The following is a 14,966-nucleotide window of genomic DNA, read 5'->3' on the forward strand; positions in this document are numbered from 1 at the left end:
GTTGTCATAGTTTCTGTCAAACTGCTGCAGCGAGGACATGAATTCTAAATGTGTTATTCTAAAAAGACTCTTTTGATTATTTGATGAAATGAGGTAAAAGATATGCATTTCAAAGAAGCGTTTGCATTTCATAAAATGATGAAAGTTGCATCAAGGACAAGGTCATATTTGATATTCTTACCTCAAAGCCAGAACAATCACGATACATACTTTAAGACTCATTTTCTCAACATATGAATACTGACAGAAAAGCTAAAATGTCGTACGCAGATTTCAATCACTCTTACCTGTCTCGAGCAAACTCCCAGCGTGGATCCTCAGGAAGGTCATACTCGGGGATGGGTTCATCGTGCGCCGAGCTCCGACGCGTTGTGATTCGTACCAAAGGTGTACTGGAGTTCATTGAGGAGCTTGAATCTGCAGACACCTATAGAAAAAAAACACTGGCTGATCACCAGAGTCTAGGTTCACTGGCCAAAAGTTCTAAGACATCACTAGAGGATTCTGGGTGCAAGTGAGAATGTTGGAATGGTAAAATGAACTGATGCAGTACATTACTGAAGAGTCTGTCTAGTGGTAGAGATAGTAAAATGGATATTAATATTATCAATAATAATAATAATAATCATAATAAGTCATTGAGTAACCCACACAGACTGCCACAGGAGGCGCCATTATGTACGTAGTTGCAACATAACGCCACACAGGAGGTTCCAGACACTAACACAGATGCTACTGGTCGAGAGTTTAGCATTAGAGTAGTTTCAGTAAATGAATTAACAACCTCAGCTCTCCTCTGACCCCAGATCTCATCCTGCCTCTCTCCGAAAAAGTCTTACCTGGAATTATGGCTCGCCGCAGAATTACCTCCAACTCTTTTTGCTACTTTAGTACAGGGAGGAAAACATGGCTCACATAGAGAACAAATACTTTTTATTCAGTTGCTGAAATTATATTATTTCTAAATGTGTTTTAAGCTTAATTTATTGGTCATTTAAATATTTAAGATTGCAAGAATAAAAACGGTATTATTATGTATTTTTTATTTATATTTGCAGCATGTAAAGAAGTGTGTGGGTCTTTCCTCTAGGGGTGTTAGATGCCTTTAGAACTCTTTATCTACTTTCTGTTACCTGGCGGCGCAGAGGGATCTGCTTGCTCAGCTTGTGAACCGCTGGTTGGCCTCCAAAGTCTGGTTTCTTTGCGGTATTCCTCATGCGACACACCACCACAATGCCGACCATGCAGGCGATGAGGAACACACCGGCGCAGTATATTGCAATCTCTACATAATCTGGAGAGAAAGGCCCTGGGGTTTGCTCAATGGCTGGGGAGAATAACATAGGGAGAAGCAAGACGTCAGGATGTCAGGAAAGGAATGTAAGAAAGACTTTCACCGATCACTGTCGCACATGTATGACACATGGGCACATTCTTCTTTTCAGCGCACACATGCTCTAGTGGTGACTCATATGTGCATATGATTGGCAGAAACTAAACACAAATGATTTTCTGATGATCTTTCTTTATCTCGCAGCCAAATTCTCTTTGAGCAGAAATATTACAATACTCAGTCAACGGAAAATATTCTGCTTCACTTCAGAACACTAACCGAGGAGAATAGTGTCTTTTGTGGTGTGGTAAAAAAGTCTAAACCTCCATTGGAGGAAATGAGCACTTTGCGTGTATCCGCATGTGCATGCATGCTTGTGTACAAGTGCGTGTGCATGTACACAAAGTTCTATAATGCACAGCCCACCACACCAAAAGAAAAGCTGTTGTGGAGCACAGCCAGCCGTGCAGCCTGTTGGCCAGCTGGGGTTGGAGCCACATATAGAACATTTCTCCACTCTATGCCTCATATCTGCTGGTCCAAAAACCATGGAGCACACGCAGAAACCACAGCCCTGATGGCGCCAGTGGAGCACATAGAGAACATCAAGAGCAATAAATATTACATATTACTCCCACAGAGAATGGCTTGCCTGTGATCACTGCGCTGTACTGTTTACCGACCAAACAAAACTATTATCCTCTCCGACCATTAGGAGACGGTTGATGCCGTTTGCCTGTTAAGTTTTGCAGACATTCTCCATCTCGATCATGTGTGTAGCCCAGACTGAACTGGCATGTGCTCTCAAATTGAGCTCTATGTATTTGATCCTTTAGTATGCATAATTACAGACTAGACATACAGCAGTGGTCTAAAATAGGATAAAACAAGTTGAAAAATGAGAACACACACATTGACAAACATTCATATGACTGAGATTTTACAGTGAAAAAGCAGAAGAGTTTTGGCCCTGATAATTGAGAAAGTCAAGTCAACATGAAGCATGACTGTTGAGCTTTATCTTTCGATCTTTATTTCCAGAAGAAATAGTGATCCTAAAATGATAGCAATTATCAGGAACCAGGAAAGGGCTGGAGATTTTGTTCTGCATGCATTAGTGAAATACATGTGAAAAAACAGAGCACTTTGACATGCAGAACCAAAGTGTGGGGTTGAAGGAGGTTCCCCGAGGGGTTTTGTTACGGCAGAAAAACAAAAAAAAAAGGAAGACGAACCCTCCCCCAGCTTCTTTACTCTATAGCTGCTCTGGAATCTTCAGTTTTATCTGAGGGTTATAAAACATCTCCAGCCAGCTACTTTATTGTCTGCAGAGTTTCTGACAGCTGGCCAATCTAGATAAAATTTATAGACTGTATTCTATGCTCTTATGTTACTGTATACTGGCTCAAATGTTGACTGCTGGTTCACAACAATGATCTGATATTTGAGCGCAGCGCTGGTTTGGAGGAATCGTCTTCCACAGAGGTGAGAGAAAATGACACATTCAGTCCAGTTGAGGACAAGAATGAGACAAAATAAAGGAAAGGAGAAACAAAATACAAGTGTATATACCTGGAAGCACCGTCAACCAAGCAGTGTGATAGGAGAGCCCAATAGAATTACCCGCCAAGCATGTATACTCCCCAGCATCTTCAAATGTTACATTGGACAAGTAGAGAACTTCTATCTCCTTATCTGTAGTGTTAACACCTGCGGTCTGGGAGAGGACAAGAGTAGAAACGTAGTGCAGATGAAGAGGAGAGGGTCAAAGACAGGAGTGGAGGAACACCAGACAACAAAACAGAGAAGACAGGTCACAGAGAGAGAGGGAGGGAGGAGAGAAAACAGATAGAGAAAAAAAACCAGTTAGACCCACAACACCAGGAGAAAAACAAGAGGCGCTGGTCGACATCCGTCGTGGAGCTTCCATCTAGAGAAAAAGACTTTTTGCGGCTGAGTAGGAACCAAGACCCAAATAGAAACCAGTACATCACCACAACATAGAAGAATGAAGCACGTAAGCAATAAAAAAAAAAAAAACATGTTTCCCATCACCAACAGAACCTGCTCCAAAAAAGTCCAGGACAAACAAATACAGAGAGCATGGAAACACTGCACTGCCACACCTGACACCATCTTGACACAGCTGGAGCAGAATGAACTGCTGGCTGTGACAAAGTCAGTGTTCAGGTGTGCAGCTTTGACCAGTGCTTCCATGACTGCACCAGTGTCAGCTGTGAGGGGAGAGGCTGAAACACAAGAGGTCTATCATTAGGGAAGGAAGAGGAGTTCTAGGAATCCCAGGAACACCAAGAGACCACCGGTGGGAACACCACACCACAGCACAGCAGGTCAGGAACGAGGCCCAGGAAACCACATCGGGGACTAAGGGGGATTGGGTAGTGGGGTCAGAGGTCTCAGGGGTTACCTGGGATGACAGTCAGCCAGCCTGACTGGTTGGCCTCGCCTATATAATTGGAGACTTTACAGATATACTCTCCAGCATCCTCCTGAGTCACGTTGGTGAGGAGAAGCATCTCGACATCTGAGCTGTTAATGCCTGAACGCTGCAATCCACATATACACATGTTGAACATTTCAGAATGAGATCAATCATAATAAAACTGACAAGCAAGCATAAGCACCGTAGCTTTAAAAAAAAAGTGCATAGAAACTGGACAGAGGCAACAGTGACTGTGTCTCTATGTGGACACGTGGCACTCACACTAGAGTTACTATAAATGGATTTGTGGGAGAAAAAAACCAACAGGAACCACCACCAAAGACAAGTGTGTAAATGACCAATCGCTGCTTGTAGACAGAAACAGAAAGATTAGTTATTATATACAGTGGGAGCTTTGAAATGTACTTAAACTGACTAACCAAGAAAATAAAACAGAAAAAGGAAAAACACTGATTTGATTTGATAGGCTTAAATAAATAAAAACCTAAACAGAAAATACAGTGAAACTTACTTTTAGCACGCGAACATAGGGGTTTCCATCTGGGGCATATCCACTGCCATTCTGAGTGATATGTTTCAGCCACTGGATGTGAGGTTGTGCATCACTGTAGACCTTGCAGACAAAGCGAGCGTCTTCTCCAACGTGAACAGTAGTATTGGCTGGGAGTCCAGCCTGGAGAATGGGCCGGTGAGGTGAGCGTTCTGTGGGGAGTGAGGAATATCATTATTATACAAATGTGTTTCCACTTTGCATACATAAAACCATGTGTTTGTGAAGGGAGATCCCTAAACCTTTGTTGCCTTGCATGTCCTGGAAATACCTTTGGAATTTATTTTTATTTTATTTATTGTTAACTATTACAATGGTTTCCAGAGTAATGAGGGAAATGGGACGGCAGGTCAAATTATTTTAATTATTAGGGAGGGCATTTAATTATGCCAATGGCACACAGAGAATTCAGCAGTCTGAGCTGGGGAACCAGTGACCTTGTTGCTGTAAGGTCTCATGGATAACCACCAGGCTACTGTACACTGTACTTGTGCACTGTTAACTCATGGACCAGTGCATCGCAGCCCTGGCAGGAGGGCTACGTGCTCTTTGTTTACAAACACTTTATGCCGATTCTAACTTTAACTGTGTGCCAGGTTTTGAAGTAAAGCCGTCCATGACACCCCCACATCTCCAGCTATCTGCATTCTTCTACAAGCAAACATTTGGCCAGTGAATCCAAACAGAGCGAGACCTGTTGAACAATACCCTCTTTCAAAACACTACCCAGCCTTCAAAACCACAGCGGAGACCACCAACCCCCACACAGGCAGCCACGCACGCACGCACGCACACACACACACGCACGCACACACACACTAAATGACATCACTCAGCCTATGGCAAACTAGTTCCTTTCCAAAACAAAGCCCTAAGGTAGGTGCAAGTGAATTTATTTTGCGAATGCATATGTAAGGGCGGGGGTGGGTCGCAGGGGGATGGTCAGTGGGTGAAGCTTTGTGATGAAAGACAGAGGCTGGGCTTAGGAAGGAGGCCTGAAACCAGGAGAAAGAAAGAGGAGGTCAAGTTAGAGAAGCACAGAGGATCAACAGATGGAAAGTAGAGAAAAGTGGAGGCAGCGCCCTCATCTGTGTGTCTGCCCGTCGGTCTCCCTCCTCCATCTATCTGAAATCTGTCAGATCAAATGATTACCACAATCCCTTCCTCTCTTTCGAAATTGCCCTCCTCCTTGTGCGCATTCCTAGGGCTAGCCTTGTTTATTGTCTCACTTTCTCTCCCCCACTGTTTCTTCCATCTCCTCCTCTCTCACCGTCCCAACTGCCCCGAAAATCAACCTAGAGGAACTTCTAACTTTTTTAAGTTCAATTAAGACAACTGTATCCAAAGACTTGAACAGATTCTGGTCTCTCGGCTGAAGCTGCTGCAGCGTGGACCAAATGACAGAGTGAGTGTGTGAGGAGAGAATGTAGGCCACATGATGATTATGGAGATACTCAGGAACAATAAAAGTTAGTGCTGCAATTCTCAACTAAATAGAAGGGGGGGGGGGTTGTGTGTGTGCGTGCATGTATGCTGTGTGTGTGTACATAACCAGATGCAACAAAGCAAGTTATTTTTACGGCCCATTGGATACACAAAAACCTGCTTGTGGAGAGAAGGAGGAAGAGCAAAAGGCAGACACAGAAAATGTTCGTCCCGTAGTTGGAAAGACATTTAAAAAAAAAAAAACCCAGAAAAGGCCAAGAGCCCTGGTCATGTTTTTCATGTGCTTTTGCACGCTGTGTCGTGACCCACAAAAATAAGGATTTAGAGTAATTTGCTAGCTGCTGCAGCAGATGAACTCAGGCTAACTGAAGGTCACAGGCAGGTGAAGGAACAGATTTGAACAGGACAACACCTCACGGCTGCATGTGTGCTGCTGATTTAAGCCAAAAGGCCGATATCTGCCTTTAATTTTCATTTAACGTCTTGGTTCTGACTGTGTCCAAGACCAGTTTGAACCAGAAAACATTGGCTTTTCTTTGTTGGAAAGACTGATCCTGCAGGTTAGTTGGGCAAAACGAGACTGATAAGAGCAGCCGGCACCGTTTCTGCTTCTCCTCTGTTCTTTCAGTCTTGGCCTTCCCTCCCTCCATCCACCCACTAAAATGAAGGAAAATTAAGCAAGAGGTTGCATGAGCAGTAACTGTGGAGCCAGACTTGTAGGGGCGGGGGTGGTGGTGGTGGTGGGGGGGTACGGAGGTTTGGTACGGAATTCTGATTCAAGGATCCAGGGATAATAAACTACATGTCCCTTTAAACAAGACTAGATTAATTGATATGAATTAATGAAACCAAACTGGAAAAACACTATAATCTAGAATATTCTAAACTATAAACTAATAATCAAAAGAAAAGTGGATATTCTAGACTAAAGCAATTAATAAACAAGACTAGAATAATCGATAAATGATCAATAGACTAGATGTACTGCAGCTTAAATACAGTCAAACAGAAACAAAATACAAAATGTAAACAAGCGGAAGAGAAGTTAAATACTACTACAGTACTACCAGGCTGTACTATCACAGTACAGTGGGGGGGGGGCTTGGGTGTTCCAGGGAACGCGAACCACGCCGTCAACGCTGCGAACGCTCGTGAACGGTCCTCACTGTCTCATCCCTATTTTCAGAGATACAAGAGCATAATGAAATGGGATATCACTTTTTTTTCAATTCCTGAAAACAAGCCAGTCAGGCATTAAGTCCAAGGCCACATTTCTTTCCCAACCCTCCCTGCCCACGCACGCACACACACACACACACACGCACACTTCTCCTCCAGCCTCGGCGTTGCCCAACACAGAAGTGATAATATTAACTGTGATGCGATCAGAAGTTCGACATCACAGCCTCTCGTTCTCTTCCCCGACTCTACGCAGTTATTTTGAGAAGCAGAAAGCAGAGTGGCAGAAGGAGCCGCACGAGCCGCCCATCCCAGAATCCCTTGCTGCAGCCGCTGCCGCAGCACAGCAGCTGCAGGTGTCCAGGAAACAGGACGCCCGGCAGACGGCCACCTTCAGACAGCAGCCCCCGCCCATGAAGGTACTGCTCCAAACAGGTCTCAGGACTGAGGGTCGGGGGGGTGGGGGGATTAATGAGGTGGGGGCCCACATGGTGACAGGGCGGTTAGTGCTCTTGCCTTACAGCAAGAAGAAAGGTCACAGTGTGGTAACTGTTGGTTAGCAAGTTAGCATGTTCTCAATGTTTGTCTGCGCAGATTCTAAATCAACTGCTGTGATTGGCTGCAGCGCCACCTACCAACGCTATTAAAAAATACATTTAGCAGTAAAAGAGAAATGAAATAAAAACTTCAGACCAAACTAAAGAGTTTGGCTTTTTCCTAACTGTATTCATTTTCTTGTTTTACCTTCGTATGTACAAACAGGAAACCTCCCAGAGACGTGTTAACAAAATAATAAAAAATATATAAATAACTTGGTTTTAAAGTAACGAGCACAGACTTAGAACAACTTCACGACCACAGACAAAACAAATAATTGTTCACTTCTCCCTCCGCAGGCCTGCCTGTCGTGCCACCAGCAGATTCATCGCAACGCTCCCATCTGCCCACTGTGCAAAGCCAAGAGCCGCTCTCGCAACCCGAAGAAACCCAAGAGGAAGCCAGACGAATAGGTTCTCCTCCTGCGCCGTCGGCTGCCGTAGGATTTATTAAAGGGAACTGCTTCGTTACACTGATCAAACATCAGCCGCGTTCACCACCACCAGCAGCGGCTCAGATACTGTATATAAAAAAACAAAAACAAAAAAAAACACGACTCCAACATTGTCTCCCTTCTTACGCAGTACATCGGTCTGAAGCAGGTGGCAGTAAAAACACTTCCTTTTCTTAGTACGTTGGCTGGTTTATATATGTAGCTGTGAGACACCACCCTTAGTTTTTAGTCGGTACCTGCAATAATGCCAACAACACCCCTGATATAATTGCCCCCCCCCGTCCATGTCGCTGTTGTTAAATGCCCTAGATATCGTACTGTAACCTCTTATTTCTAATGCATGGCTTTTATAAACGGTGTGTATTTTTTTGTGCCAATATTAAACTCTAGGTTGAACGTCTTCAGTTGAACATAATAACAGTGTTGTTTTAATGTTTACATGAGTTCCGGTGCGCGTGTGTGTGTATGTATGTATGTGTGTGTGTGTAACTTTAATACAGTGATAAGAAAATAAATGGCTGTTTTGTACTAACCTTGTTACCGTGTTGTTGTGGTTATGCCTAGGACAAAGTCTGAACACTGGGTGTCGGGCGCCAACGTAAACAGCTGCAGCTGAGTGGCGGGGGGGAGGGTGAGGGGGGGCGACCATGGGCTCCGCCGTCAGAGCGCCGATCGGTGGTTAGTGGGCTAATTGTTGGGAGTTTTAGTGCACGTGTGTGAAATAAGCAGAGCGAAAATGTCTGATTTCACAGAAACAATTTCCCTTTATGATATTTTTTACGGTGCCCATCATGTCTGCAGCTATCTGTCTGGAAAGGGACAGCAAGGTCTTGCTAAATGAGTTCCTGTAGCGCTTTTGTCAGGGTGACCCCTCATTTCATCTGTTGCCAGGGCAACTCCACGTTCCTCAGCGGTTGCCAAGGCAACCCCAGGTTGCTGTGACCCGCATATCTTCACCAAGTGGTTCCTCCCAAATCTAGTCAGGGGCATTAGGTGACTTTTTTTTCTTTTTGGAAATTCTGCACAAACCCTATCCGCCTCCTAACACCGTGGAAATGTGCTTCGGAAAATAATCTTCTCGGTGAAAGTGGCATTAACGCGTGTGTGACGGGGGAAATCTAGGAGATCTGTTGAAGTCTCTCACTTTGTGGCTCGGCTGAGTGTTTAGTCTGAACTCCGCTGTTTTCATCTGCAGTTGTGTCTTCTTCCTCCAGATAAAAGTTCTCAAGGCCACAGACGCCTGTTCCTGCTCACACACTCTGCACACAGCGGGATCATGGAGCTCCACATCTGCAGCCTGCCACGGAGGACACACACACACACACACACACACGCACGGTGCAGAAATTAATGTGTTTTTTTTCTAACGTTAATTACACTCATATGGTAAAAATGAGTCACGCAGGTTCGGCTCCTCACCCGCGCAATCTCCTCCCTCAACCGTCTGAGCCTCAGCGTGGAGATGAGTTGAAGGGGAACGGCCTGAACCTCCAGACCTCGACACAGCAAGTCGGTGGAGGGTTTGAGTCCGCCCTGACGTGTACTGTGGGCCGGGCGAAGCTTCCTGTCTGTGTCGCCCTCGGCCTCCGTCCTCACCCTCCCTCTGCCTCTGCCCACGGCTGTTGTCTTCTCCCCCGTCGCCTCATCAGGCTGCTGCTGCTCCTGCTGCCGTTTGTGTCGGAGACGGGAAATCATCAACCTGCAGAAACGTGCCAGGGCCTCCTCCTCCTCCTCCATTTTACAGGAGCTACACCTCAGTGTTGTTCTACTTTTTTTTTATTCAGTTCAACGGTAACATGAAGACACGGAGTGTAATTCACTCCGTAAACTGTAGTCGTTAATTAAACAGTAGTTTTTCTTTACGGACAGAATAAAGGACAAAATAAACTGAAAACACAGAATTTTTGTTTCAGTCTCTTAAGTAGAAACTATATCTTTAAAGTACGGCAAAAATAAAAATCTGAGAAAATGGTTCTCCCTGTTTGTACTGCGTCTTCTTTTACTGTGGACCGACACCTACTTTTCCTGCGTTTGGTGCATCGCTACTGCCCTCTACTGGTTCACAATCGGTAGTGAAGGAGTCGCTTGTGCGATCACAAATGTACTGTCGTTTTTACTACTATTACTAACCAGCGTTAGCAAAATAAAACATGAAAGTAATATCGACGACGTAACTAAAAGGTAGCGATCAACTCTCAGTGTTTAATAAACTTTATAACCTTTATTATAAATATTTATTTATAAATATTTGATTGTAGCTGATGTGCTAATGTTAAAGCTAAAGTTTGTTTGGTTCAGTTACCTGGAGATGCTAACTCGCTATGAAAAACAATTATTAACATTTTTAATAGTAAAAATGGATTTAGGAGTTTTTTAGACAACACAGTTTGTTTTAACCTAACTTTAATTTATTTTTTTAAATTTTCAAAAATAATTTTTGCTCGCTATGAAAAACAATTATTAACATTATTAATAGTAAAAATGGATTTAGGATTTTTTTTTGACAACACATTTTGTTTAAACCTAACTTTAATTTTTTTTAATTTTCAAAAATATTTTTTTAATCATTTTTAGATTTATTAAACTGTATTGCTTTTTACTACATGTAAATCTATATATACAGTATGATCTATTGTTTCTTTATATTTATATACTTAATTATTATTTTATTATTAATATTATTTAGCTCTTTGAGTTTTTATTTAGCGTGTAAAAGCAATGTAACAGTTAATTAGCGCCAAGCTAACGCAGGCTTTTAACACAGTCTCCCTCGAAAACTTTGAAAATTTTACGCGGGTATTTCTCTGTTTGAGGGACTAATATTTGCAGAAAATAATTAATTTTTTGCATCCCAGTCTGAGTCACTGAAGTATCAGTGTTGAACTGATGCTGTAAGAACTGTGTCACTTCTTACAACATCATCAGTTGACCTTCGCTCCTCTCTGTTTTGTGTATTTGAACAATTCTAGGAATCCGGCCTCCGGAACCATTTGCTACTGGCCCCTGCCATGATGCCCCGTGCACAGGGGGCAGTACATGGGTGGGTTTGGCAGAGGAACAGCTGCCGGGTCTGCTCCTCCACCGCGGCATCTGACAGTCACGCAGCTGACACTTACAGAAATGGCTGCCGTGGTGTGAATCAGGGAGACGGGGTGATAACAGAACACATAAGTTCATTTCCCATGGATGAGTCGGTGTCAACGTCCCACTGGGAAACATCGACACTGAAGGCACCACGGCTGGTGTCTAAACCCTCTGACGTGTTGGTTTGCTTCCTCCTGACAATCAGTGACAGCAGACAGAGTTCCACTTCTATCACCTTTCTAATTATAAACCTGAGCTTCCACTCTCCAAGAATGGAAGTTTAGCCATGCAAGTTGTGGCCTAAATTTAGGCCCCCAGACTCCATACACGAAAATAAACACACAGGCACGCACACACACACAGACAACACACTGCACTTTTCACAGCTCCTGTAGGAGCATCACACTCTCCTCTCCTACCTTCTTACGCTGCCTCTCATGTGATTTGTAATAGAATTTTTTTTTCCCTCTACAATTTTCAAATTAGTATTTTTGGAACTAACAGCAGCCGACACCAAGGTGAGGTAAGTGTCTGGTTAGGCACGGTTCTTGTTGCTGTTGCTGCTGTAGACACTCCTGAGAACTTTGTTTCCACTCAGCAAAGTCTCGGGACAAGGAGGCGGAAAGGATTAAAAGCATTACGTTAACGTTAAGAACAAGTGAACGACTGGAGCGAGCGAAATGTCCGTCGATTAAATTATGACTTGTTTGTTTTGTCACTGTTTTCAAAAACCAAAGACCAAGTCTGAATATATCAAATATAACCAAAACTGAGTCCTAGCATCGTAACAACGTAGCCGGAGTAAACAGTTCCACGTTCCAACCGACCTGCGGGTTTAATTTCACTAAACTGATGTAAAAACTTTTATTAATTTACTGTGTATAATTTGCCTTTGTGTGTTTAAGATACTCGTGTTTGTCTTTCTTCAATTCCTGCAGTTATATCAGTGTTTTGTTCAACTAAACACAGATCACTTTAGACTTCAAAATTCAAGGATGAAAATGTAAACTGAATATAAACCCGTGGAGCACTGAGATCTGCACTCACTCATTTGTTTTATTACTTTAATTCCATCTTCCATCTCTATTTTTTTTCTTCAGTTAGCATCGAGTTCTGTCGTGTATAAAATGTGCTTTAGAAAAACCGCTGTCATTTCTGATCCTGTTTCTGATCGATTTCCACCGAATATATTCTGTGTTTTTATTAGTACCAGTATCTGCATCAGTTTTTAGTTTACTATGATTTTCTCGCGTTAGTAATATCATGATATTTCATAGCAAAATATATAAAAAACAACTTCAGCTCATCCTGAGAAGTTTAGAAGATAAATTTATCTTCAATGTATCGTGGACTGTGTTTCAAATCTGTTCAACTGTCGCTGCTGGAAAACCCTTTAGTCTTAGTAAGTCAGCCCACTCCAGTCTAACCCAGTCTAATCTAGTCCAGTCCAGTCCAGTCGTCCTCTTCTGACCATCCTACATTAGAACCTGGACCACCTCAGAACCTCCTCAGATATTCCATATTAAATGTGTAACGTACCTGTGGCTCACCTCCTCCTCCTCTTCCTCTTCCTCCCTGACAGATGATTGGACAGTGAGTTGCTGTAGCCCGTGTTGAACTATGGTCCTGGTCGGAGCGGTCAACGTCAACATGAGTCTGATGGACATCTCCAAGATCTTCTCCCTGCTGCAGCCTAAGGAGGGGGACGAGGACGGGGAGCAGAGCCAGGCCTTGAACAACGCCGTGAGCAGCGACGACGCCGCCCTGCTCTCTGAGCTCCTGTCCCGGGAGGACTACAGGAAGTCCATCAACGCTCGCAGTGGCTGGGGGGTCCCGGTCACCCCCCTGCGTACGGCAGCAGCTCAGGGTCATCTGAGGTGCTTGGAGATCCTGTTGGAACATGGAGCAGAGGTGAGGGGTCAGATCTGGAGGAGGAGGAGTTAGTGAGATAGTACTGGTACTGGTACTGGTACTGGTACTGGTATTACACTGGTACCTGCTGTTTTTGGTTTGTTCTCTTGCCTTACACCGAGATGGTCACCAGTTTGATACCTTAGGTGTGAATGTGAGTGTGAATGGTTGTCGTGATGCACTGGTGAGGGCCACCTGGTGGCCGTAAGGACAGGCTGCGACCTTTTCCGTGACCCTGAGCAGACGAAGCAGCAGAAGAAAAATGAGTTTAACCCTCGACAGACTTGAAGCATCTGATAGTCTGACATTTTTCAATAAAAAAACTAAATCTGACTCAGAAGAGAAGGAACTTTAGATCTAAACAACAACGTTACCATCGACTCACTGGGACCATGTGACTGGTCCAACCATCTGCTGTGTTTCCCTCCAGGTGGACTGTCTGGACGTCAAGGCCCAGACGCCTCTGTTCACGGCCGTCAGTGGGAAACATCTGGACTGTGTGCTGGCTCTGCTGAAGGCGGGAGCCAATCCCAACGGCAGCCCGTACAACAACTGCTCCCCGGTGATGACCGCCGCTCGAGAAGGCGACGTGGACGTGCTGAGGGAGCTGCTGCGGTACGGGGCCGAGGTGGACGTCAGACCCAAGGTCCCCGAGTGGGCCTCCGGTGGCACGGCCTGCGGGGGCCCGCTTTACATCTCAGCCGTTTACGGACATCTGGACTGCTTCAAACTGCTCCTCCTGCAGGGCGCCAACCCGAACTACAACTGCACCGACCAGAGGATGCTGGCCAGGATCAAGCAGCCAAAGACAGTCCTGGAGGTGTGTCTCCGCTACGGCTGCGGCGTGGAGTACATCCAGCTTCTCATAGACTTTGGAGCGGATGTTTATCTGCCGACGCTGATCATCGACAAGACCACAAAACAGAACGAGGCTCTGGTGCTGCTGCTGAAGGAGCGAGGTGAGGCGCTGACGTTCAGACACGTCACAAACCTCTGACCGCAGCTGCTGACGTTCTCTTATACTGTTCTCTGGTTTCTTTTTCTTCCTAGTTTGTCCCAAAACGCTGATGTCACAGAGCCGCCTGGTCATCCGAGGTCACATCCCGTCCACTGACAAAGACCCTGCCATCCAGAGCTTGGACATTCCTCAGATCCTGAGGAACTACCTGAAGCACGACACCTGTGAACTGACACTGTGACACTCCAGAACTGAACCAGGGCTCTGACCACCTGTGACGGAACAATCCAGTTTGAACTGGTCAACTGTCTTTCATTATTCAGTGTTGTGTTTGTGGGTGGTTGGTTGGGGGGGCGGGGAGGGGTGCAGAGTAAGTTAACATTTCTTTATGGTCCAGAAAATAAAGTTTTTAGTCATATTTTTTAAAGATGATTTATCCTGATTACTCATTAATTTAATTAAAAAAACAACAACAAAAAACAAACTTAGGAAGGTGTATTACCACCGACGAACACTAGAGACCACACTTGGTCAAAGCTCGAGGATTCTTATTGGCTCCTTTATCCTTTACCCACCGTCGGTCAGACCTCACACACAAACACGCATTTAAAAATAAACATTTTATGGTTAAGTTTAAAAAAATGTTTAAAATTAATCAAAAACCAACAACCTTTGTGCCGAGCAGCGCGTAAGGTCATTATTCTTACCATTAAACGACGGAAATACGTCAGAGAACACCGTTTCCGGTACGGTTTTGTCATGACTTGTGTTTGAAAGTCGATCTGTTGGTTCTCGTGTTCTCGGTGCATCGTACCTGTTTTTTCCCCTCTGTATCACATTAGTCAGCTCATGGGAATGGGGGCCGGGAGAAGGAAATGACGTCACAGCAGAGGAAACGCAGCACAATAAGCTCAGTGGCACCGCGACGCTGTGGACATGGAGTCACTGTGGACAATAACAACACATTTTAACACAGGTGGTCAAACAGAA

The 14,966-nt window shown here is 44.5% G+C and overlaps 3 protein-coding genes across 3 annotated transcripts in view; 2 read left to right on the forward strand and 1 right to left on the reverse strand.

The window, feature by feature from the left end:
* LOC103391367 (fibroblast growth factor receptor 2-like) overlaps positions 1-4,518 on the reverse strand; it is a gene marked incomplete at its 5' end in the record, with an annotated part of 17,667 nt that extends 13,149 nt beyond the window's left edge. The window contains 4 exon segments of the mRNA XM_017039430.2: positions 288-427; positions 1,134-1,327; positions 2,906-3,050; positions 4,309-4,518. Of these exon segments, the coding sequence (XP_016894919.2) occupies positions 288-427; positions 1,134-1,327; positions 2,906-3,050; positions 4,309-4,518 (689 nt within the window).
* Positions 4,519-6,620: 2,102 nt separating this feature from the next.
* On the forward strand, positions 6,621-8,560 carry LOC103391366 (zinc finger C4H2 domain-containing protein). Its single transcript, XM_008327603.3, has 2 exons — positions 6,621-7,391; positions 7,869-8,560. Exons 1-2 carry the CDS (start codon positions 7,173-7,175, stop codon positions 7,980-7,982), a joined length of 333 nt encoding a protein of 110 aa, XP_008325825.1. The 5' UTR covers positions 6,621-7,172; the 3' UTR covers positions 7,983-8,560.
* A 1,537-nt stretch (positions 8,561-10,097) lies between these two features.
* Positions 10,098-14,706, forward strand: asb12b (ankyrin repeat and SOCS box-containing 12b). The gene is made up of 5 exons (XM_008327562.3): positions 10,098-10,204; positions 10,993-11,630; positions 12,690-13,018; positions 13,449-13,977; positions 14,069-14,706. The coding sequence occupies exons 3-5, from the start codon at positions 12,728-12,730 to the stop codon at positions 14,215-14,217; spliced, it is 969 nt and encodes a 322-aa protein (XP_008325784.1). The 5' UTR covers positions 10,098-10,204; positions 10,993-11,630; positions 12,690-12,727; the 3' UTR covers positions 14,218-14,706.
* Positions 14,707-14,966: the final 260 nt, after the last annotated feature.

This window comes from Cynoglossus semilaevis, chromosome 15, assembly GCF_000523025.1.
Source record: "Cynoglossus semilaevis isolate Cse_v1.0 chromosome 15, Cse_v1.0, whole genome shotgun sequence".
Taxonomy (NCBI): domain Eukaryota; kingdom Metazoa; phylum Chordata; class Actinopteri; order Pleuronectiformes; family Cynoglossidae; genus Cynoglossus; species Cynoglossus semilaevis.

What these genes read in the sequence shown, in the direction of transcription:
- LOC103391366 (XM_008327603.3), top strand. Translation starts at nt 7,173, where the DNA reads ATGCGATCAGAAGTTCGACATCACAGCCTCTCGTTCTCTTCCCCGACT. An exon ending in AGCAGCCCCCGCCCATGAAG is followed by an intron (nt 7,392 to 7,868) that starts GTACTGCTCCAA and finishes CTCCCTCCGCAG; the next exon opens with GCCTGCCTGTCGTGCCACCA.
- asb12b (XM_008327562.3), top strand. Translation starts at nt 12,728, where the DNA reads ATGGTCCTGGTCGGAGCGGTCAACGTCAACATGAGTCTGATGGACATC. An exon ending in TGTTGGAACATGGAGCAGAG is followed by an intron (nt 13,019 to 13,448) that starts GTGAGGGGTCAG and finishes GTTTCCCTCCAG; the next exon opens with GTGGACTGTCTGGACGTCAA. An exon ending in GCTGCTGCTGAAGGAGCGAG is followed by an intron (nt 13,978 to 14,068) that starts GTGAGGCGCTGA and finishes TTTTCTTCCTAG; the next exon opens with TTTGTCCCAAAACGCTGATG.